Source organism: Poecilia formosa, unplaced genomic scaffold (genome assembly GCF_000485575.1).
Source record: "Poecilia formosa unplaced genomic scaffold, Poecilia_formosa-5.1.2 Scaffold98, whole genome shotgun sequence".
Lineage (NCBI taxonomy): Eukaryota > Metazoa > Chordata > Actinopteri > Cyprinodontiformes > Poeciliidae > Poecilia > Poecilia formosa.
In genome coordinates, this window is record NW_006800037.1 from 1,757,074 (window position 1) to 1,780,721 (window position 23,648).

Sequence of the window (23,648 nt, forward strand, 5' to 3'; positions counted from 1 at the left end):
GAGTGTACAGAGATAAATAGTCCTGTTTGGAAATGTGTATAAAACTTAAATTGCTTTTATTTGAATATAGAATGGGGATATGATGTCAGTCACAGTCAGGTGAAAGTTACTGCACTAAGAAAACAATCCTGAAGTTATTTCTCAATAGCTCCTCTAGGACAGTGTTTACTCTCCTTAACCAAAGTGTCCGTGGATCTAACGGTAACAAACCGGTGGGTCGGCTCACATTGATGACGACACTGGGTCATCATTTAACGCTAATATCAGTCCCAGCTTGATACTTTGCTTCATCTGAAGTTTTTATTATTATTATTATTATTATTATTATTATTACAAAGGTCGGTATCTTTATCAGTGTAACTCAAACCCCTCAACCTCTACATGCTTCTTGACCGCAGGACTGGTACAATGACTTTCAGTGGAATTGTCCTTCTGCTTTGAGACAAGTGACATGTTTGCTTTGACTCACTCAACCTGTGTTGTACAAAAAAGTATACTAACTATGCAAATGAGCTGAAAACATAAATGAAAATGCAGATTTACAGTTTCCCATCAAGAGCCATTTTTATGCCCTGAGCTCTTGAAGTGAGAAGAGAACTGTAGTTTGTTCAGTCACTGGAGTTCAGCCAAAGCACACACACACACACACACACACTCACACACACACACATCTGGCATACTCCTTCATCTGACCTGCCAATAGCAATAATATGTGTCCTTCACTTATCATTTTCTAGCATCTATATTATCATACCCCCACCCTCGCACCATGCAGTGGAGACTCATACATCCTACGACTCTCAGGACCAACAACAACAACAACACACAAAAGACACACACACACAACATGAAGCATCCCACTGTGCAGCAGCAGACTGAAAAGCACTGCATTCCTCATGAGTTTTTTTTTTTTTTTTTTCTAATAAATGTGATCCCAGAATCCTGGAGGGAGGCGAGTGCTGTGCATTAAAATTCATGGGAAAAATGGCAATAAAATCTTTCTTTCTTTCTTTCCCTCTTCCTCTCTTTCTCCACTCCTCCCTCTTCCTCTCTTTCTCGTTTTCATTCCCTCACTTGTCTGATCAACACACACACACATACTTGCAAACACACACACACACACACGTACACATTTTTTTCCATCACCCGTGTGTGCACTCCCGCTCTCGTTCAATCTCCTAACCCTCCCACTGGCTCGTCTTTCTCAGCATCCCCCCTGCCGTCCTTCATCCTTTATTCTCCTCCTCCCCTCTACCTCCCTCCCCCTCTTGCTTCTCTCTCTCTTCCTCTCTCTCTTTCTCTCTCTGTCTCCCCCCACCCCCAACACACACACACACACACACATATTCTCACATAAATGCACACACACCCATCTATATTTTCCAACTCCACCTCTGGCAGGTTGTGATTTCCACTGTCAGAAATTGCTTTTTCAATATCTCTTTCTCTAATTATGAGCCCAGCTAAAGGGGTCGTGCCACCAGAATACCAATTTTTTGCAGTTTCCTACCTTTACGCTCTTAAATAGTGCTCTTTTTTGTAGGCACAGAATGCACATATTGTATACACTCTTGCAAATATTTCATTATTATCATTAAAGCGCCTGTGGTGCTTAATTAAGATATTTGGTTTGCTTGACACTTCTTACAATTGGTCAGATTGGCCTATTTTTGGCCTCACTGTACTATCAAAAAGACATTTTGGAGGGTATTAAATACTAGCCATTAAATAATTAAAATTAAATCAGGCATGTTTTTTTTCAAATGTAAGGTTGCGAATTTACTTAAATTAGCAACATTAAAATTATTATTCAACAAAATTTGATTAGAATTTAACCAAATATGTTGGTTCAGTCAGTCATCATTACTTTATCCTGTGTATGCATTTTCTTCAGTAAGCTGTAAAGCTGAATATAATACATATTGCAGATTAGCACTATGGCAAGGAAATATAAAGCATTGCCCAATAACAATGTACATCGTGATAAGCAATGCCGGATCTTTGTCTGCACAGATGAAGGTTCAATCATTGCATACAAGGGGGTTTGAATGGCTTACACAACAAGCTGACTGAATGTATCAACTTAAAAAGCCCCCACTGGCTCCTGTGACTGTTCAGAAATAAGTGGGTACAGATAAGGGATCGATGGATGGATCCCGTTTTAGTTTAGCAGCAATGCTGATGCTAAACTCAAGCTTGCAAGCTGTCGCTATTGTTGTCATACAGCCCAACTTTGGTTGTAAGGGGGAGATGTTAACATGCCACAGTGTCATACAAATATAAAATACATATTACTATTTCACAATTATGTTATAAGTATGTATCAGACACAAACAAGTTCTTACTTTTTAACATGTGAACACAAATTAGATGAATAAAATTACCTCAGTAAGCAATCAAGCCAATGTCACACCATTTCCTACATACACTAGTGTGTTAAATTTTTTTATTCTTATTAGGAGAAAGTTAAGAAGATTTTGTGGAGCAGTGAGTCTGGTCATATCATTTTTGCATGTAAATTGTTTTGGTGTATTTCCATCCTGAATAGTGTTTGTCTGAGATAAACAGTAAGAAAATCACAGGGCTCTGCTGTTCTTGGACAGAGTGTGCTAATTTTTCCCAGACTTCATTGTTTCTGGAATTGTATTTATTTATTTATTTATTTTTTCATATTTCGGGATCAAACATCTAACTAAGTAAGCATCCAGGAATTACATTTCAGAAAGAATATGACACCATCAAATTCAAATTTTAGTTCCAAGCATTTGGCATGCTGAGATGACAGAGGTGTTTGCAGAATTTGAAAGTAAGCAAAGTTTTTTCTCTGATATCTGTCATGATATCTAACTCACAGTTTGTCAATTCTGATCAGCCGTCCACATGTGTGGTATCGCCTGTTGGATTTGGCGGCTATGAGTTTAAGTAAGGCAATGCTGGAGTGTTATTTTCCTGAGGCACTATCTTCATGCAGCCTTGAAACAAAAGGCAGACAAGAAAAGGTGTGATGGTTAGAATTTAACTAATGAGCTGATTCCTTACGAAAATATTAAATTTATTTTAGCTGTGAAACCAGTTTTTCTACACACTATACCGATTAAAATCCCCTCTGATAAAGTGTATGCAAAGTGTTACACCACTTTTTTCCCCTTTTTTGAATTCTAACAGTTTGTTTTATCAGTGTCAAAGAGTGTTACTGCACGTGTTACTGCAAAGTCAATTTATCTCCATAAATTGAGGAATATATTCGAGGGTTTTTAAATGCATTGCCGGGTTTGTGGAGAGAAATAAGGGGAAACCACAGAATCTTGATACGCCAACCACACAGCCTCCTGCTCGCATTTTCAATCACTCCAGGCACCCATGAAAGGGTTAACCTCACCGAGCTGTTGTAGCATCGCATTGATTGACGTGTGGAGCCATTGTGCTGGCTACGCTGTCCAATCAGCAAGCGGTCACCTTAAACCCACGTGGGGGCTCTCAACGCTCATTGGCTCACTCCGCCAATGTTTACCGTGCCGAGTCCGAGCCCCACGTGGAGATTTCATTCAATCACCTCCACAATTCCTTTGAATCTCCTCTTTATAAGGAGTTTCAGTCATTTTCATTTTAATAAAATGTCGCATATGAGCGAATATGTTTTCAATTATATATTCGCACGAGGTTGAACCGGGTAGCAACACTAACAAGACCAAATATCACCAGGCTATTTGGAGAAAAGCGTCATGTACGTGCGCTGATTAATTATCTTTACTGATAAGTACAACCTAAAACATTGAAAAATAATAAAAAATCATATTTAAGAGGGGTGTGAGAAGACGTATTTTTAGGCTTCCTGGGCTTTTTTTTTTTTCCAGGCAACTGAAATTCAAGGTCCCATGGAGGTTGGGATCAGATCAGAGCAGAGTAGGGGGAGTGGAAGAAGTGGAGGCACTGGGAGGATTGTGTGAAAAGAGAGCAGGCCAGCGAGGGAGACAAAAGAGGCTGCGGCTGTATTGAGTGAGCTGGTGGTGTGTCCGTCTACGAAGCCACAAGCTATAACCGCATCCCCCCTCTGCCTCCCCCTCATCCTGGCCTTTATGCTTCAGACGGAGACACATATCGAAGAAGGAGACAATTATAAACACCGAATCGTTGGAAGCGGAGCTGAGTTCTTGGGAAGACAGCTCCCTGTGACCGGGTTTCTCTCCTCTCCTCTCCCCGGTCCTTTATTGCGCGTTGAGCTCGGCGTGGCGTGGCGTGGCGTGGCGTAGGGCTGGAGATATAACCCAGAACAAAGGAGCCTTGAGCAGGGGAAGGAGCGAGTCGAGACTAGCTCTGCCATTATCTTTGAAACCCGGCCAAATGCCTCTGTGAGAGTCACAGCAGTACATTGGCTTGCTGGTGTGTTTCTCGACGAAGCTTTCGGTCCGAAAACGGAGACAAAATAGGAAGGAGGAATTAAACAAAACACGCACCAGGAGACACGCAAGTCGGCGGCTACAATGTTTCCTCAAAACCGACCACCGGTAAGTAGGCTATCTACTATGTTGCAGTCCACACGTTTAAATGAGGGTTATGGTGTTTTAGCCTGAAAATACAACACATTTACACACCCTCCCGAGTTGTTGGTTAGTCTTATAAGACTCAGGAAGTCAAAACTGTTGGACTTTCTCTTAGAGATAAAAAAAAAAAATACTGTGGAGAAAAGTATTACACTTAAAACAAACAAATCAACTTATTTTGTAAGTGAATATATTGTTTTCTTATGGAGGTCAGGTAGATTGTAAGTGGTTTTGTTGGGGGAAACACCCCCAACCCCCTCAAACAAGGTCCAACTTTCCTGACTGTCTTTGTGTGTGGATCTCATGATTGTTGGATGCCAGCAGCAGGTCAAAAATTTGCAACCCATTACTGGCTATCTGCACACTGTTGTGCAGTTAACACGAACTGCATGTGCTTCCCATCATCAGGAGTTGTAGATGAACTTATCTTGTTTCATCTATAATGTCACGAAATATGATGTGAGGTTGTTTCAGTGCGACAGTGAATAAAAATCTGAACGAACTGCTTTATTTCTAAACAGAAAGACAAGAATTATGTCTTCATGCTCCCCAAATAACTATTGAATTTGATTTCCAAATTCTTACCTGCTAAATTTCAAGTTTTCAAGTAAACATGCTTATTTTTAGATGCACTGATTAAGATTTTTGAACAATTTCCTATCTCAATTTTGAATTGTAAAGTTTTGGTTTGCCCATAGTGATTTTGGCACCTTTTGATTTTTCTGAGAACTGTAACAATGGCAAAACATTTGTTTATAAGCCTTCCAGCTATGATTGGTTATTAGTTGTACTAGCTACATACCATGTGAGAGATTGGTTGCCATGACAAGAGTTGTAGTAATACTTAAAAACAAAGGCAAAAATGATTAGAGTTGACATTGTAAATCCTAGAATAACAGTTAGTGTGGCTGCAGTACAAAATAAAAACTCCAGCAGTCTTGATGGTGTATATAAAAAATAAAAAAAATGCAGATGCTTTTCCCAACTCTGAGATTTTCAGAAGGCTGTCAGCATTTCTAAATCCACCATAATGGACATTAATCAAAATGTCAAAAGAATAAAACAATGCATGCATGTTTCCTGTTACCTGCTGTAAGTTTCTAACTTTCTCATAGTCTTAATCAGTCGCAGGGATGTCTCAACATGCAGGAAATGCAGACAGTATTTTCTGGTACTGAGATTACATAGGTTTGTGGTTTTTCCCTCTGTAACAACTTCTACACTGAAGACTGTTGTCAACATAGTCTGGTGCATACCCTTATAAAAAGATTGGGATTTTGAGGTTCAGACCAATTTCTTGGTGAATCTCTGTCTAAAATTACTTTTTATATGCAGTGAGGGCTTAATAAAGTGATAAAAGCTGTTTAGACTATTTACTCAGGTAGCCAACCTACTAGGCAGACAAACTCACTGCTACGTTAATGAGAATGATGGGAGCTGCTTCTTTAGTTTCTAGTCTACACCATAAGAGGCCTGAAATCATTTTTAAACAACAAAATGTGTCTTGTGATGCAACAAGATGGCACATGTGAGGAAGAGAAGAGAGAGAATACTCTGTACTCCATAAAAGCAGAGAAGAACTGCATATGAGGAAACATCTTTTATGGTTTAGACACTGCAGCTGTTGATAAACCAGTCTTGCCTTGTTGCCACACTTTCTTAAATTATCTGCTCATCTCATGAGAAACTTGATCTGATTTTTAAACCCACATGGTTCCTTTTTTTAACAGCTGGTAACACAGCTCTTAAAATTAATAAATATATGAATTACCCATGCTGTTTTATGATGGAGAGAGAATTTCATGCTGCAATGGCCTTAATTTGCTTTAGTGGAGTTTAGGTGGAGAGCTTTTTGAACAGATTCAAATGCATAAACGCTGGTCCTCTGACTGGGAGAAGTATCAATTAAGCTATGCTCATTTGCCTAACCCTCTTCTGTATCCCTCAGTCATGCCACCCTCCACCCTACCCCCAACAGTGTTTGGAGTTTCATGCCTGTTGGCTGAAATCAGTACAGGCTCACTATGACTTAACTTTAAGTATATGTTCTACACCTAGAAGGTGCTTTTGTTCATATGAATGAATTGAATTACTCAACTATCATACATTTTAAATTGTTGTTTCCCCCACCTGCATTTAGTTTTGCTTGATAAAAGCATTCTGAATCCCCCCCCCCCCTCTACCCACATACATGCAGCCCATACAGAAACACCGGACGCGCACACACAAACGCAAAATACACAGCTGTGTATTTAGTACAGCTAAGTGCAGGAAGGCAGTACAGGAGGCAGACTGTGGGTCTGCGGTTTGCACTGTAAACCCGATCCCTCTCATCCAGCCTCTCCACTCTGTGTTCCTGTGAGAGCTCCAGACCACATCTTAATGTATGGGCAGGCATCCCGGGGTGAGCGGAGCAGACTGCGGCGGGTCTGGGTGGGACGTTCTGACCAGCGCCCCCCCATGTTTCGTTTCAGCCCGCCGCAGATCTCGACGCTAACATGTGCTCCGGCCGTCAGCAGCTCTCGTCTGAGCTGCGCAGTCAAGGGCCACTCAACCCGGCAAACTGTTTAATCTCTGCAAACGCAAGGGTGGCAGCAACCTGTCATCACTGGCTGTTTGAATGGTTCAAAGAATTAGACCCATGCACTGCATAAATATTTAGCACACATGTCCTAGAATCTTACAGCAGTGGATTGGTTTGTTTTTAATCCAGTCTTTAGTTGCATTTTTTTTTTTTTAAAGACCGAAGGAGACTTTGTGGTCACAGACAACTGGCTGTAATTTAACCTTAATCTTTATAGCTCCTTACAACTGAACCTCTTCCTGATTCCTGGTGTCTGGTTGAAACTTGATATTTTTTATAGGAACACTGTGTTGTTGAATCTTTTTAGCGAGTAATTACTCTTCCAAGTAAGAGACAGCCAAATTCTAACTTTTGTTTTTTTTGTTTGTTTTACACACAAACTATTGTATATCATTAACAATAAATAATGTATTATACCAAAGGGTAAGTACCATGTAGAACATTTCAAAAATATTTCTTAAATCTTTATATGTTCTCAGATGACTTTGGGATCCAGTCTGATGCCAGAAGCAGCAGATGAGCAAGGACTGGGTGTAGGATGTGGTTGGCTCGATGTGCTGGTTTAGATTCTTTCCCAACAAATGCAGGCAGAATTAATCAGCAAAACAGCGTTAAAAGCAGAAACATTTTTTGTGCCAGTTTGGTAACCCTAACTGCAGCATCCTATAGCACCCCAAGGGATTTACCTTGAAATCGACAGTACAGAGAAGACGTTGCAGATCACAATTATAAGTGCAGTCTCAGGTTTTCATTAGGCACTGGTTAAAATGGTTTTTAGTACATTACCTCAGAACAAACGCGTTATAATATTGCTGTACAAGAAATTGAATCCAGCTGTCATTGCATTAGTATATGCCACACACTAATCGAAAACAACTGCTGGGATGCAATATTTATTGGAATATTATAAGTGCCAGATTTCCAAATCCTACCGGTACTACATCTGACCCATTGAATGGACTTTCATGACCCTCGATGCCCACATTTGATGTCTTTTCATTGGCCGACATGCTAAAGCATAGGCCAATTGTGATGAAGGAAAAGGGTTTGAAAAAAGTGGCTTAATTGTTCATATTTGCAGAAATGGCATCACAAATAAATGTTTTCCTGGTTATCATGTAGCCATTTCTAATAGACAGAGATTGGTGTTGTAGCTGGAAAAGGACAACCCAAACATAAGTTGTAAACAATCCCCTTTTGCATTTTTTGTGTGACCATATATAAATGCTCAAAAAATTCAAAAGAAATGGAAACCATTTTCTACAATTGTGGCATCATTGCAATTTAACCCAATATTTTACTGGAATATGTATTTACATTTTCCTCTGAACCTGGGAGTGGAACCCTCCTGTTTGCATTCTGTGATGTTTTTGTCACTTACTACCTGTCTAAAACTGTGAAAAGGTTTTGGGTAGTTCTTTTTCCCAGACCTTGCATTGATTCAACTCTACTCTCCATAATGTTATGCTGTGTCAAATAAGTGACTATAATCAGGTCGCTTGACCTTGAAATTATCCCTACCATCACGAAGTGACATCATAATGCTGAGTGCAGTATGGTTCTGTACCATTAAGCTCCCACTATACACTGGAAAGTGTGTAAGTGGTATGAATGTTGGTATGTCTGCACTACTTAAAGGCACTCTACAAATCTAATAAAAAAAGCCAGACCTTCATTTATATTTAATTCACAAGAAGCTTGAGTCCTTTTTCTTTTCTTTTTCTTTTCTTCTCTTTTTTAAATAAAAATGGATCAAAACAAACAATAAAAAAGTGGGTTTTTTTTTTTAGCCTAAGTGTACTCTACAAATGCTTACTTGAAATGTTTTCCTAAGAAATGGCTCAGATTAGTATATAAATATTGCACATCTGCCAGTATACTGGAGCAAAAGATCAGTCAATCCACAGCATACTTAAAACAAAGTGCTTTTAGAGAAAACATGCTGATACAAACTACTATCTACCTAATGCAGGTAGAATACAGCAGTCATTGTTATTAAGTGGACCGTGTGTGTGTGTGTGGGAAGGAGAATGTATAGCTTTTATTTAAGGATGTAGCAATCAGACAATGAAATTTACCATTTGTCCTTTTGACAAGTTCTCTTCAGTATTAATATGTAAAAAAATATGGCACACCTACATGTTTTCTTTTTTTCTTTTTTGGTTTACGACAACATCATTGTCCCTGATCTGAACATTGGTGAATACATGCCTTTGCCATTTGAAATAATTACAGAAATTACAAATAGAATAGCCAAACAGAGTCACTTAGGCCAAACTGTAATAGATATAAAATATAAGTTTTCTAAAGATTAAAAATATGTGCATTTTTTAGGATGATCTATTTCCACAGTTTATCAAACTAAGAAGTACACTGAATGTGGTTAAGTGAATGACCATGGAAATGGCTTCACAAAATGGAAATGGGTTGGGATTAAGCGATGGTACAAATTGGTGAAGAAACTAATTGTCCCAGAGCTTTTTCCAAATTTTACTTTGAGGTGAGTAAAAAAAAATCTGTTGAAAATTTTAGAACTAATGATTCAGACCATAATGTTATAATCCCTTCATTTTATTTTGATTTCAAAAATACCTCCATTAAGGGAAATGCAATGGAAATCCTTGCAATTTTTTATGGCTCCGACTGTATGGCTAAACATACAGTCAGAGTACACTAGTACTTCTAAGAATAAAGCTAATCTCTTCATAAAATCATCTTAGTACACCCATTATTTTCAAACAGCATGTCATAATTGCATTCATTATATTTTGTGTAATCCAGCAAACTTTAAAGATTTAATCACAGCAATAGTTTTTTTGTGTGTGTGTGTAGAAACTTACAGATAATGCCTCCTAACTTGATGCTACTAGATTCTGTTCTCAAAGCGCCTGAGGTCTAAATGGTCATGTTGCATTTTATTCAGGTTTTATGTCACTGACTTGACACGTGAGTCATAATTCTGCACCAGAATAAACCAGTCACTGTAGATCTGGACATACACAATGGCTGAATAAGGCAGTGATTGTTATGGAAATAAATTATGAAAGAAGTCTGTGTCGGTGAAGTGCATCCACAATCCCACCACTGCTGGTTCTGACTACACATCCAAACAGACTTCTCTGCAGAAGTCGCAGTCACTGTTCCACAAATGGCCATTGATATTAGTTTTGCTCACTTTTTTTTCTTAACTTCTTTTGTTTTATGATCTTGTGACAATTCTCACGGCTCCCGTAGCTCAGCAACTTTTAAAATTATGCATGCATTATTACTTCTGTAACCAATGCGCTGCTGTGTGACATCTGCATTCTTCTTCTGCTCGTATGGTTTGCTCTGGAGTCGTAAACTGTTCACACAGAAGTCTGATTGCGGTTTCACTTAATTAGTAGTATGAACAACCAAGGCAAAGAATAAAAGAGATTGGATTTCATCGAAAAATTGGAATTGCACATAAAGACCTGCTGTGTGAACATGGCCTTTTATCACCCTACCAAATATTGCATAGAAGTAATCTGTGATTGGAGTACTGTAGATATAGATATAGTGATGGCCCTTGCAATTCAGTATAATATGCACCTCTACAAACCCAACTTTTACATTCTCTTTGGACATCAAATTTTTTGTTGTTCTAATAGCTTAGTGATCCAACACCGACAAAGTCAAGTCAGATCACACTCATGAGAGGCATTGTGGCTGTAAGTGACTAATATGAATCTCAAACATTAGTACCAGCAGAAATCAAACCTCCCTTATCCTGGTCCTCGCATGCTTTTAGCTCTTTATCCCCACTGTTGTCCAGTGGTGAGAGTGCAGTTATCGATCAGCAGCCTGCCCACTTCGGTCAGCCGGCAATTAGGAGAGGGATAGAAAAGGCCAAGGGAAATGAAAGGGGGAAAAAAAAAAGAATCTGAAGGTGTACACAAGCTTCTCCAGACGCGTGTTTTCATGGAAGGAACAAACGAGCTAAGGGGGTGTTGCCTAATAAGAGAAGGCACCTCCAGCAATTAAGGCAGCTGACAAATCGTAGTGCTTTGCTAATGCGGGCTGACAGCAGGGAAATTTGAATAACGAGGCGTGTGGGAGGAAGAAGAGAGGTATGAAAGGGGGTCGGGGGGCGGAAGGGTGCTGAAAAAGAAAAGATGTGTGGCATTAATGAAACAGGTGCCTCACAGACCGTCAATGTGAAGTAATCATTGGGAGGTTACAGGCAAATTTCTTCGGCAGCAGGCCAAGCTGATGGCTACTTGATGTACGGTGGGGGAGGTGAAGACATGAGGTTTGTGTGCTGGTCTAACAATTACAATGACTGGCACTGAGTAACAGTCCTAGTTTGTATATTTTGAGGCTAAATTTTAATACTTTTAAGGAAAGTCAAGATACATGGTCTCAGCAATGGATTTATGTGCATTAAAGTTACTTTTCCTTTCTTTACACAACTTTTGTCACTGCGTTCTCGTTGATTGTTTGATGGAAAAGAGAGAGAGGGAGAGATTGGTGGGTGTTTACTCTGATGTTCAACTCTGTGGGTAAGCAATGTAATTAGTGGTTGGACTAATGGGTTCAACCATCAGAAGGGAGGCAGCATCAAATCATCTGTTCAGCTGAGTGAGAGAAAAATTTGGTCCAGTCAAAGGAAACGGACCTTAATTTGGCAGCATTTGGGACTTGACTTTAAGGCTGAGCCAACTGACCTACAACTTCAGGAAAAACTGAGAATAAGTTTGTTGACCTCTGTGGTGCTTTCAAAGTAAATCCTGCTGATCTTTTTTGGCTCTCTGTCTTACCTTAGTTAATTTGTGCATCAGATTGTTTGAGTAAAATAAAACAAGTTTGACTTTTTCTTTTGTGTCCTGAAGAAAAGGCTTTATATATCTTGAGTGAATCCTTATATTACTGTTTCACTTCAATTGCACACACTTTGGTGTCAGTTCTGAGTGAATTTCTCATAAAATCTCTGGAAAATGATTCCTTCTCCCTTTAGAAAATATTACTTTGAAATGGTGGTACCTATGTTTGATGGCCTTTTACTGAAAGCATGACTGCAAATTTAATTTGAGCCACAAAACAAAAAATTATCTCTTGGTTAAGATTCTAAAAAGCATGTAATGGTCATAATTTCATTTAAACTGTATAATAGAATAGGTTCTAAGTTTTTTTCTTTTCTTTCTTTTTTCATTTTTTGCATCACAAAACAAATGTAAAACGAGCCAAAAAAAAAAAATGCATCTCAAAAATTGCCAAACTCTCAGTCCTGGTGTAAACATAAAAGTCGGGGATCCATTAAATATGATTACTAGACTGTTCAAGAGGACAAGATGTGATACTGTGGTTTAGATTTATGGGCCATTTGCAATCTTATTTTTTTGTAAGGCTGCTGTCTGCCAAAACAGATTTTACTAAATTCCAACTTCCATTTGTGAACGATACTTAACTGTGTCCAAATTAGTTTTCTTGCCCTTTACACCCATAATTTCATTTTAACTAGTTTCACTGAATTAAAGCAGGCAAAATAATGTAGGAGTTTATGTTTTGAACGGTTGTATTTAATTTTGTTTTCCTTTATATGCAGCATCTAGCTGAACATTTCAGTCTTTGTGTACATCCTTTTGGTCTGTGGTCCCCAACCCCAGGTCCGTGGACTGGTACCGGTCCGTGGACCAATTGGTACCGGGCCGCGTAAGAAATAATTAAATATTTCCGTTTTATGTATTATTTGAGACTGGAGGATCTTTTATTTTGAAAATCCTTTAACCGGATTCTCTCGGTTACTTGAGCGCCAACATTTAGCCCACAAGCGGCAAAATGAGTAAGAAACGGATCAGATGTCTTTGGAAGGTTTCTTTGCGAAGGGGAAAAGGCCCAGAGAAGAGTCAGAAGGATGGATTTATCCGAACCGGTAGGTGATTCCCACATTACAGGCCGCTCTGCGTAACATGTGGCGACCGGCTGCTAATGAGGCAATGAAGCTTCAAACTGCTTCGCCACGTAGAGATCAAGCAGGCTGTGGATATAAGCAACACTTTGGGTGTTATTGTCTCCCATCACTCCCAGGTGGGACCGTCTCGTTGCAGAGAAACAAGCTCAGGGCTCCCGTTAGTCATTATCGTGAGTTAAAATTTTCACGAAAGTAAAATGCTTGTTTTTGTGGCGCATCTGTATCTTATTTTGAAGGGATATGTAAACGTTACCATAGCGACCAGAGTCAGAGAGCGTTTGGGCAGTGGTCGAGAGGAGATGAGTAGAGCTTGTGAGTCTTAAGTCTGGTTTAGACGGCAACATTTAAGGATTGTCGGCCGATTCTCCAAACCTCTGTGACCACAGAGCTGATAAAAGTACAACAGGTTTGATCGGTTCTTGTGTCCAGCCACACGACAGGAGCAACACGAAACGATTCCAGTCACGAACATCGCGATTCCAACATAGCATCCGGGAATTTAGAATGACCAAACACGGATGACGATGTAGAAGCAATAGTGACAGTTTGTGGAGTCATTTTAAGAGATAAAAAGACGTAACAAAAGGAAAAGGCGGTGGATAAAAGACGACGGGAACAGCCGCTCTATTTGCTGCACTATGATTTTGAGGTGACTGTTTTTTCATAGTTAACATTTTTAACTGAATAAACATATATAATAATGACCTTTACATATAATAATAAACATTTCCACATATCTCCGATATCCACCGGACCCTCAGTTGCGTGTTATGTCAGCTGTTTGGGATTCCCCTCTGTTCTTACGTCACCGCACTTTCTGATTGGCTACCTGTCACATTCGACAGGTTGTATTCTCGTTCCCAGTCAGGGAAAACTCCACAGGCTGCGATAAAAGAGCCAAGACAACCCAAATAGGGCATATTCAGGATTTAGTGGGAACACCAACAAGCAGAAGCCTTATCTTACGGTTCACGCCCCCCGCTGCCCCCCTAGGTCGCAGAAAAATTTCCAAGTCTTGACCGGTCCGCCATAATAAAAAGGTTGGGGACCACTGCTGTAGATAATGCAAACTGTCCCCATTTACGCTGAAAATCTCAAAGGGCTTCCATCATTTCTAAAAAACCTGTTCAATGTCAGACGAAGGATTAAACTCGAGTAGCTGTATACGTACAGCCGCCTTGGCATCTACTGAAGTCGGCTGCACATAAATTTGCTCTTTCGCCAAGTTGAAATGTCAGCCTCGAATGTGTACTTTCAGTTTTGAACAGTCTTTCTTGTCGACCGGAGACAAATCTGATCAGGAGTAAGGCAACAGTGATTATACATGTATTATATTTCAACCCATGTCTGCATAACCTGGCTCAGAAATGTAAAATTCCAACAAATAACGCAGCATAATGAGTCTTTGTTGCTGTGCTTGTAAGAAATGACCGCTATGTGGGGTTCATTGGTCTGTCTTTTATCCCCATGTAATGTCATCAGCCTTTAATTTGTCGACCTCTGTCACAGTTGTTTTTTATGAACCACTTCAGTTCCTAACTATTAACTAATCTATTTTTCAAAGATCCATTCTGCACTGGTTTATAACAAAATTAAACAAATTTCTTGCTTCTCGGCATTGCTTCGAAGTGGTGTAAGGTTTAACATGCATGCAATGCTTTAACACTTGGCCATTTTGGTCTCTTGGCTTTAGCTTTTCCTGTTTCAATCATTCATCCCCCATCTTTTAGTATGATCAATAAAAGTCTGTAATTGTACACAAAGCAGTAAAAGTACACAAAAAAGATCTTTGAAGAAATATTTATTTTAGACTGACACTCGAAGAAGCGTGATGAATCCCTCTTCCATTTTGAGATGCAATGTGGTATTATTTGAGGTGCATTAGATCACTTGCATGTTTACAGCTTGAAATAAAAAAAAATGGATTGCTCCTGTCATGAATTACAATTCTGTGATTTTTAATCTCCAAAAGATGCTTTTAAATAAACAAAATAATGGCTGCAATAAATCAAAACAATGCTGGCTCTTTTTTTTCTAATAAGGAAACTGAATAGTATGATTGAGCTGACAGATGAACACTCTGGGCATGTCTGATTGCAATAAACTGCATGTGTGCTCATAAATACTTGTGGAATACTGCACTATGCACAGATCCACTTATTGTCAGGAGTGAGCACATGTGGGTGTGTTGTCGTAGAAATGAATGTGTTTGTGTGCACATGTTTTGAGGGTGGGGGGTTTAAACCAAGGATGTGAGCTCATGGTGGTTTGGTTCTTGTGGTGCAATCAGAGGGAGCTTAAATGAAAACATACTGATTTTATTCAGGGAATGTCACGCGGGTAATGGTACCTTTTTATAATTTTATGCATGTGGTCAAATTGTTGAAAATGTTTTGAGTCTTTGTTTTCAGTTTTAACACAATCACACTTTGATGTACTCCAAGAAGGTCCCTCAACTTTTTTTTTTTTTTTCTTTTAACTTAGTTTCATTTAATGCATGTGTGTTCTCCGATCTATGCAAACTTTAAAAGACGGGTACAATTAGCACTTTTCAGGACACTATAAATTATAAAGTAAACATAAACACATAGAAAGTGTCATAGATTATTGGTAGCCAGTTTAAAAACCCTTCTTGACAGAAATTATAGGTTTAATTTGAACTCGGTGAGGAAATTAAGCCCAGGTTTAGAGATAAGTGATGGTCTAAAGATATGATGCTCTCGCCTGTTTTGGCCTGCAGTCGTAGAACTATGAAGTCTAGCGGTTTTGCATTTTCTCTTTGCTTTTTCAGTTTTCCATAGACTTGCTCAGTATTACACTGGAATCAGCTTTTCCTGCTCCATTACCTTTTAATCACTTTAGAGGCTGTTGGTTTTCTACATGTGCTCTACCATCACTCTGAAACTGCCAGTTCTACTTTTCTAATCCGGTACCATTTCTCATAAATGCATTGTGGCCAAAATAAGTATATTGTGTGTGTTTAAGTGTGCTATTTTTTATTTTTTTTTATTTTCCCCATTGTCCACGATTCAACTCGCAGGTAAACCAGCCCACCTGTTCATTTTAAGATGGGTTCAAACAAGAGTTTGTTTAACCACAAGTTCTCACATCTTTCTCAGAGGAGGACCAGTTTAGACTTTCAGAGTGCCCACATGGCATGCTCATGACCAAGTTTTTAAAAGCTGCTGCTGTTTAATTTCTCAGTTTTCTGGAGCAACCTGTAATGTTTTCAAGCACAGAAGGTTAATTAGACTCCAAAAAGCGGTGTTCACTGCACAGCACGCATGCTGCTACACTCGGTTCCTTTCTACCAATCACACAAACAAAAGCAGTAAAATCTTAATTAAAATAATATGCTGGGCTTATTTCAGGCTTGAGGCCTATAATCAAAGTTAAGTAGTTGGGTTGGATTGGGCTCAGACACAATCGGGTTTAGGCCCGATCAAAACTCTGGAAAACAAGAATGAGTTAAAAAGTAGTGCTAGCAGTATGCTAACCCTCAGGATCTTGTAAATTATTATAGATGCTGACAATATAAATGATTAACATGCTCCAATTATGACTGTTGATATATTTGTCATAATGTTAAAACATAACAGAAAACCTAGAATAAATTAACTTAGTAGCAGTTTTCAAGCAATTGACCTTGCCTGTTTTGCTAATTGTTGTGCTTTATTAACATTCTGCTTTTGATTGAACAAGATATTATCTGGTTGGTTGCTAAGCAGCTGAATTTTTTTAAGTAATTTGTCCTTTAAATGATGGAAACAAGTTGGTCACTTTGTAGCAATATGTTGGGGAGGAGTCTGCATTATAAATCTGATCCATGCAGCCAGAGAAAGCCAGAGAAAACTGTGCCTAATATAACACATTTTCTGATAACTTAGTAAGGACTTTAGACCAGATGAATAATTTTTCAAAAGTATTTTTAAGTTTTCCCTTTTTTTTTTCTGGTCTTTCATATTTGGTACTAATTACCAACTCAAGGCTAGATTAAGGTCATGACTCAGTAATGACATTACTGAGTCATTACTGAGTCACAGTGATGACTCAGTCGTGAATTGTATTTGTGTCGGTCTCTTCATGGTGAGAAATGTCCATTGGATGAAACCAGTTGTGGTTGGTATGGGCAGAGTAAATGGCACTGGGTTTTTTTGAGAACACGGAGCTATAGATAGACATGCAACCCAGACTCTAGCCTCCATGGCTAGCTTCTTTGAACAGAATAAATCAAAGTCTTGCATGTTAACATGTTCTGCTGTTTTCTTTTCTTCTTCCAAAAAGTCAATAAAGCACTCCAGAAACCTAATCTACAGGTTTAGGAGGTGCAAAGAGACCTGGCCTGTATTTGTGCAACAGTACATTTCCATCTAGGCGAGCTTTGTTTGTGGACAGATGGTGTTTCTCTTGTTTGCTCTCAAGCTGGGAGGGACTGAATAACTGGCTGGATTATCAGGTGAGACTCTTTGCTCAGATCTATTCCCTTGAGGTCACCAGGTCATTTTATTGTCCTGACCTCTCATTTTAAAAGCAGCTCAGCAGTTTGCTGGATTAGGAGTGGGCACTGACTAATGTTGGTCATAAGGAGGAAGGGAAAAAATATATGCTCAGTGCTCAGTTTTTTTTTATTATTATTATTATGAGTGGAAATATATATAAAATTGAGGCACAAAGGTTTTTACTGCCTCAATTCCCTATGTATTTTAGTTTTATATATATATTAAAAGCTAAAATACATAGGGAATTGAGGCAGTAAAAACCTTTGTGCCCTTCTTTTTTCCCATGGAAGATTTATTGCCCTGCTTCAACGTGCCGTGTGAAAAATGAGAAGAAAGAGTTTGTGTATTTTATCATGTTTTCTTGTCAGGTATGAGGTGTGCATATGTGTGAGCAAGACTGAGAACGCACGGGTTTATCAATTGACTGTGTGTGTAACGGTGGGGCTGAGCGAGCAGCGTGAGAGTGGGTTTGTTTCGCTCCATGCTCTTGGTGGGGATCTGGCAGACAGATTGAGAGCAACTTGTTAGAAAGAAAGATGAACAATGAGGCCACTTCCCATTTTCTACCAACTTTTTTGTTCTTTTGTTCAGAGTTCTTTTTCTTCTTTTAGGAGAGATTAATGTATTCTAATCTCACCTGTAAATTTCCAGAAATGGTGCTGTTCTTTTTATTTCCACTTTTACTTTTCAATAGGGTTCTTCTTTTTTTTCCCCTCTTCAAATTTAGTTTAAAAATAAGTTCAAACTACAGTACAAGCTTTACATAGGGACGTAGCCAATTAACACAAATCATTGTGTTTCCTTCTTTGTTACTATTACCACTATTAGTAGATATTATTTTACAATAATTATAATTTTTTGTGGTTTTATTTGTAGTTGTATAAGAGATTATAAAAGAATTATAGGGTGTACATAGGCAAGGAGTTGGTAATTATTCTGATGTATGTCTGGTTGTTACAGTAGTCACTACTATTAATATTATTATACATCTGTAGATTTTCTTTATAATCATTTTGCTAATGTAATATCATTTGTTGGTGCTTTAGCACAGTATATTGAAGAGGCATATGAATACCATTAAGATGGTTCTAATTACAAATTTTTGATAATTATCGAGTTGGTAAATTTCATTAGTGAGTCAAGGGGTAGGATTAATTAAATGTTAACTCTTTTTCAAACAGAAAAGTAGAGATAAGCTAATTATTTTGTTCTTGGCCATGTATGCATCTGCTTTCTAGTTTTTAAAAACTTGTTTGAAATGAATAAATGGATAAATAAATTAAATGACATTTTCATCATTAGCTATTGGCTCTCCTGTTCTTGTCGGTGACTATAGTTCATCAACCCAGAAATTTGCCAGTGGGAATGTATGCAGTCTCAGTGAATGAGCTCCATCCTCCGTCATCCCCACTTGTCAGTACAATTTCTTCAGTTAATTCTTCACGCTATTTAGTCATTGGGTTGGATGGTGAAAGAGGTCTTCCTGATTCGCGCATCGGTGTGAAAATGTAGAAGTGGCATCTGAAGTTTCAGACCAGAACTGGAGTCGAACTTGAAGTGCAAAACCTAAAGGGACATTCACACCAAAGCTGTTTGCTTCGCTTTAAGCAGACCACAGACTAGTCCTTCTCTTTCAGGCAGGTGTGGAATCTCATTTGAACTTTGACATGGATTTCTTTCACTGTAGGGATGCATAATTTCCACCAGTACATTGCAATGGCAGTATTGGTGTACCCCATGTTAATTTTCTAAAGGAATGCAGTAATGTAAACATTCGGTGAGCCAATAAGACATTCACAGCATTAGATTTAATCTCACTTTTGTCCGTACCTCACATGGATTAGTGTCCAAGATGCTAAATCTTTTTAACAGTTGCCACATTTATCATCATTGCCGAATTTACTGCCAATATAGTTATTGCAGGATTTCTCATTTACAGTGGAAAAACAATTGGCAGATTGAAGTGAACCAAGAGACAAAGTGGCAGCTTCTTGTGATGTGAGCGAATGTTGCAACTGCATGACATGGTTCAGACAATTAGATTTTTTTTTGTTTGTTTTACTTTATAAAACTTTATAAAAACACTTTATAAAAGCATAACATTTTGTCTGCATGTCCCATTCAGTCCAACTTTATCTTGCTTTAAAGGAGTGGTCTTCAACTCCACTGCTCTAGGGCAGGTATCCTGCAACTTTTAGATGTGTCTGTTTCAACACACCTGAGAACAACTAATGAGGTCATTAGCAGGACTCTGGGAAACTTGACTGCATACTGAGGAGATGATTCAACCCTGGAGGCCTGGATTTGAATAGCTTTAAAATCTTATGTTTATTGTTGAGTTAGACTGTATGTAAGACGGACTTAATTCTGAAAGAGCATTCTATAATCAAAGATTGAGTTTGATTTTATTTACCAGGGACATTTATTAGAAGCTTTGAGATATTAATGGCTCTCAACAACTTGTTCATGTCCACTGCAGCTTCACAATATTGGCCGAAAATATTTCCCTCCTAAATGAATGACTTCGGGTTACTTCAGAACAAAAAATATATCTGGCATGACTAACACACTTGCAGCTTTTCAAAATTAAAGCATGCACTTTATGCACATGAAATTCTGCATTCTCTCATTCATTCAGTACGCTACACCGCCTTCATGTTGGAATCCATCACATACCTTGGGACATGCTTACAGTTTGCACTAGACATTTAAAATGTACATTTAGAACATCGTTTTTCAAAATGATTAAGATTTTTACAAACCCACCCATTCAGTAGAGACACTACAAGCCTCTAAAGTCAGTGTGGTGCACTGCATAGTGAATGAGCAGATGATTCAAACGCGTTTGAATTATTTTGCGGTTTTGTTTTTGAAAAAAACAAAGTTTCCCATTAGTCCTTTAGAAACGAGAAATGTTGAGATGTGAACTCATTTCTGCTGTTTTTCTTTGAACATAAATGCGTGTTTATATTTATAATGAGGTGAATATTACACTTAATCAACTTTCAAAATTTGTTTTCGACTTTGCAGAATGCAGCTCTATTCTGAAGTTTCTCATGCATGGTGCTCTCATACAAGCATTAACTCGGTGTGTGGGGCTTTTCTTTCTCGAGTTGTGAAGGCGGGCAGTTTGTTTGGCTTCATGAAATTCACTTTGAATTATGTTTACGTTTCATATCATTAAAACAAAGGCATATTCCAAACTTTCCTTTTCTTAGTAAGAGCTTGCAAGTCTTTTTAAATAGTGTTCTACTCATAAGACCAATGATGAGAGGTGCTCTTCAGTGCCGTCTACATTATTTTATCTCTGCGCTGCAAGGACAAAATGACATCATGTTGTTCTTGACACTCATTATGTGCAGAACTTTTTTTTTTTTTTCTTTTTTCTTGCGCGGTTACCAATAAATACTTGATGACTGGTCGGAAATTTGAAGTGGTTGTGGTTTCTAAACCGAAAAAATCCTACAGTGGGTGGGACCAATGAGGACTTCCCAAAAGCTTTGCAGTTGTGAAATATGAAATTGCCTGTCCAGAAAGAAATGAATTCTTGTTCTTTTTCTCTTTGAGTAAAGGAACCCATTTTTCTGTTCTTGTGGACTATATGCGTGGGCCCTTGGTTTCGAGAGACTATCACTTTTTTTTTTTTTTTTTTTTTTTTGTGAATGGAAACTTTTTCAAACAGCTGAGGTTTTTTTTATTTGTTTTTTGCAAATGCGAGGAAAAAGAAAAACTATTGGCTTTCTTTCAGCCAGCTCTCTGACAGTGTGCTGCAATCAAGCTTGGATAGGATTACTTTGTGCTCAGTGCAACTCCAGTCACTCAAGCTCTCCAAAGTGTATGACACCCTGAAAATTCAAGTAGTTTTGAAACTGCAACATGTCAAAACTCTGGTTTAACTTGATTCCTACATAGACTCAGTTTGTATGACCATTTTTAAAAGGACATTTGCAAGCACTTATCCACTTACTTCTAAGAAAAGAAACCCAAACATATTTAAAATGAAAGATGTGCGCTAAAGAAAAAGACTTAAATGTGTTTTTTTTTGTTTGTTTTTTTTTAACATCGGTTTGACAAATGCAAAATTAAATTTCCCTACATACAGGAATAAAATGCAAAGCATTTTCTGATTTCTTTTTGTTCCCTTTTGGGAAAGGATGATGATATTTGAATAAAATCCCCTGGCAGCCAGAAGAAGCAAGATGGCTACTGGTTAGAAATATTTGTAGAAAAAAAAAAAACTGAGTTTCTCTCTTTTAATACACCTTTAGGAGGAAGATGTTGCAATAAGAAAACCTTGGTGTTTGCGTGGCACCATGTGGAAAGTTCTATCCTTCTGCCTGAACTCCAGAAATTAAGCTGCTGAGAAGTAGCGCAGTCTACTCCACACTCAGGCTGTATTTGTGTGATCAAAAGCTGCACATCTGAAGAGAAATGGGCGTCGTTAGTGTTGTTGGTCTTGTAAACCACCAGGGATTCGGCATTATACATCTGAGTTTAGTTTTTTTAATTAGGACGGAGCAAAGTAATCAACACATCTGCAACACACATCGGTATATAAGCCTGAAACTGGCACAATAGCTGATCTGTAATCTTTGCAATTTTGTCTCTTATAAGCTGTGTAGGGTTGTGCAATTTTGGATTGCTTGAAATTATCCCGCACTAAGCACATTTCTGGACTCTTTAATATTGCTTTTAACATCAGATAAATCGGAATCGACTCCGTCGAGTAAGTGAACATCACCATCTTGGTTACATGTTGTGAAGCTTATGAGGCAGCTGTCCCCAAAACTGTCTGCTTCTTCTCTCGCCTTATTTTGACACAGAGTCAGACAGACAGACGGACGGACCCGACCACCCTCTTAGACCGTCTCTCAGCTCCCTTTTGTCTGCCTGTCTCACAGCATTACCCCTACAGTTGTGTTCTCCTAATTGCTGTGCACCCTGCAGAGAAGAGAGACTATCTTCAGAGGCTGTGGGGGGCAGGGGCATTAGTAATGATGTGTTTTTTTTATTTTTCTATTTTCCTTAACAAAAAAATGGTGCTCTACTTTAATAGTGAGATATGAACTGAGTCTTTTTATTTGACAGGGAAGTCTATATATGCATCCGAGTACTGCTGGCCTATTCAGATTTGCCTCTGGGGGCAATGACAACATTTCTGGATTAGACTGTGTTCCTTCTGCTCATTGATCAACATCAACATCATTGGCATTGATATTTTATGGCTTCCTGTGGATGTTTTGAACATTGTGTTGTAGATATTGGCTCTTATTGAAAGCTAAAATGTGCTTTTTTTTTTTTAATTGCCACTTGTCATTTTCCACAGAAAATTCCTCAGCTGTTACCACAAAGTTGTTGACAGGATTTGGAGTTCTGATGCCAACAGTGACTCCCTTTTGGCAATTATCCTGCACTTATAAATGCACACGGTGTTCTCATTAGTGACTATAAATTGGATTTCTTTTTTTCTTACTTTCCCTCTCTCAGGCGCCTCTTCAGCCACCCCCGGGGTCTTCAGCCTCAGTGGTGGCGGCGGCGGCGGCGGCGGCAGCAGCAGCCTCAGGGACTCCCCAGTCACTCAAACTAACCTATCCAGAAACTCTGGACCGCATAAAGGAGGAGTTTCAGTTCCTGCAGACACAGTACCACAGGTGGGTGTGTAGCAAGTTGAAGGCTTTTTCCCCTGTACTGTTCTGCTACTTTGGCTTGGTGAAAGCAGGGTTTCCCGCTGAAAACTGGATATATCTGATGGTAGAGTAGCTAGGGCAGTCCACCAATGACCTACCGTGTTTTTTTGTTTAGAAATGTTAAGTTAAGAAATTTGAAAATATGACTAGGTAAATGTAAATTATTAGAAGCCTCTTAAAAAAGACAAAGGCAAAACATTTAGTTAAAATGTTTTTTTTTTTTTTTTGCACATCTGTTAAATACTAATTAAATAATCAGCCAAGGGGTTTTGAATCAAACTATTTAACGCTGGCCACATTTAACATAGAATAAATTAAAATGAAAATGATCTAAAATGGACAATAATGAGTGTTTATATGCTTGACGAAATATTGCCAGCGTACAAATTCTAGTATTTCATTAAG

The 23,648-nt window shown here is 38.6% G+C and overlaps 1 protein-coding gene across 3 annotated transcripts in view; it reads left to right on the forward strand.

Annotated features, from left to right (window-relative positions):
- The first annotated feature begins 3,849 nt into the window (after window positions 1-3,849).
- The window catches only part of tle2a (TLE family member 2, transcriptional corepressor a), a 49,956-nt gene continuing 30,157 nt past the window's right edge, over window positions 3,850-23,648 (forward strand). The window contains exons 1-2 of one of the 3 annotated variants that reach the window (XM_007558749.2): window positions 3,850-4,505; window positions 23,044-23,207. In XM_007558749.2, coding sequence (XP_007558811.1) covers window positions 4,482-4,505; window positions 23,044-23,207 — 188 coding nt within the window. In that variant the 5' untranslated portion in view covers window positions 3,850-4,481. The remainder of the gene's footprint in view (window positions 4,506-23,043; window positions 23,208-23,648) is intronic. The other 2 variants (XM_016674623.1, XM_016674624.1) reach the window with 2 other exon arrangements.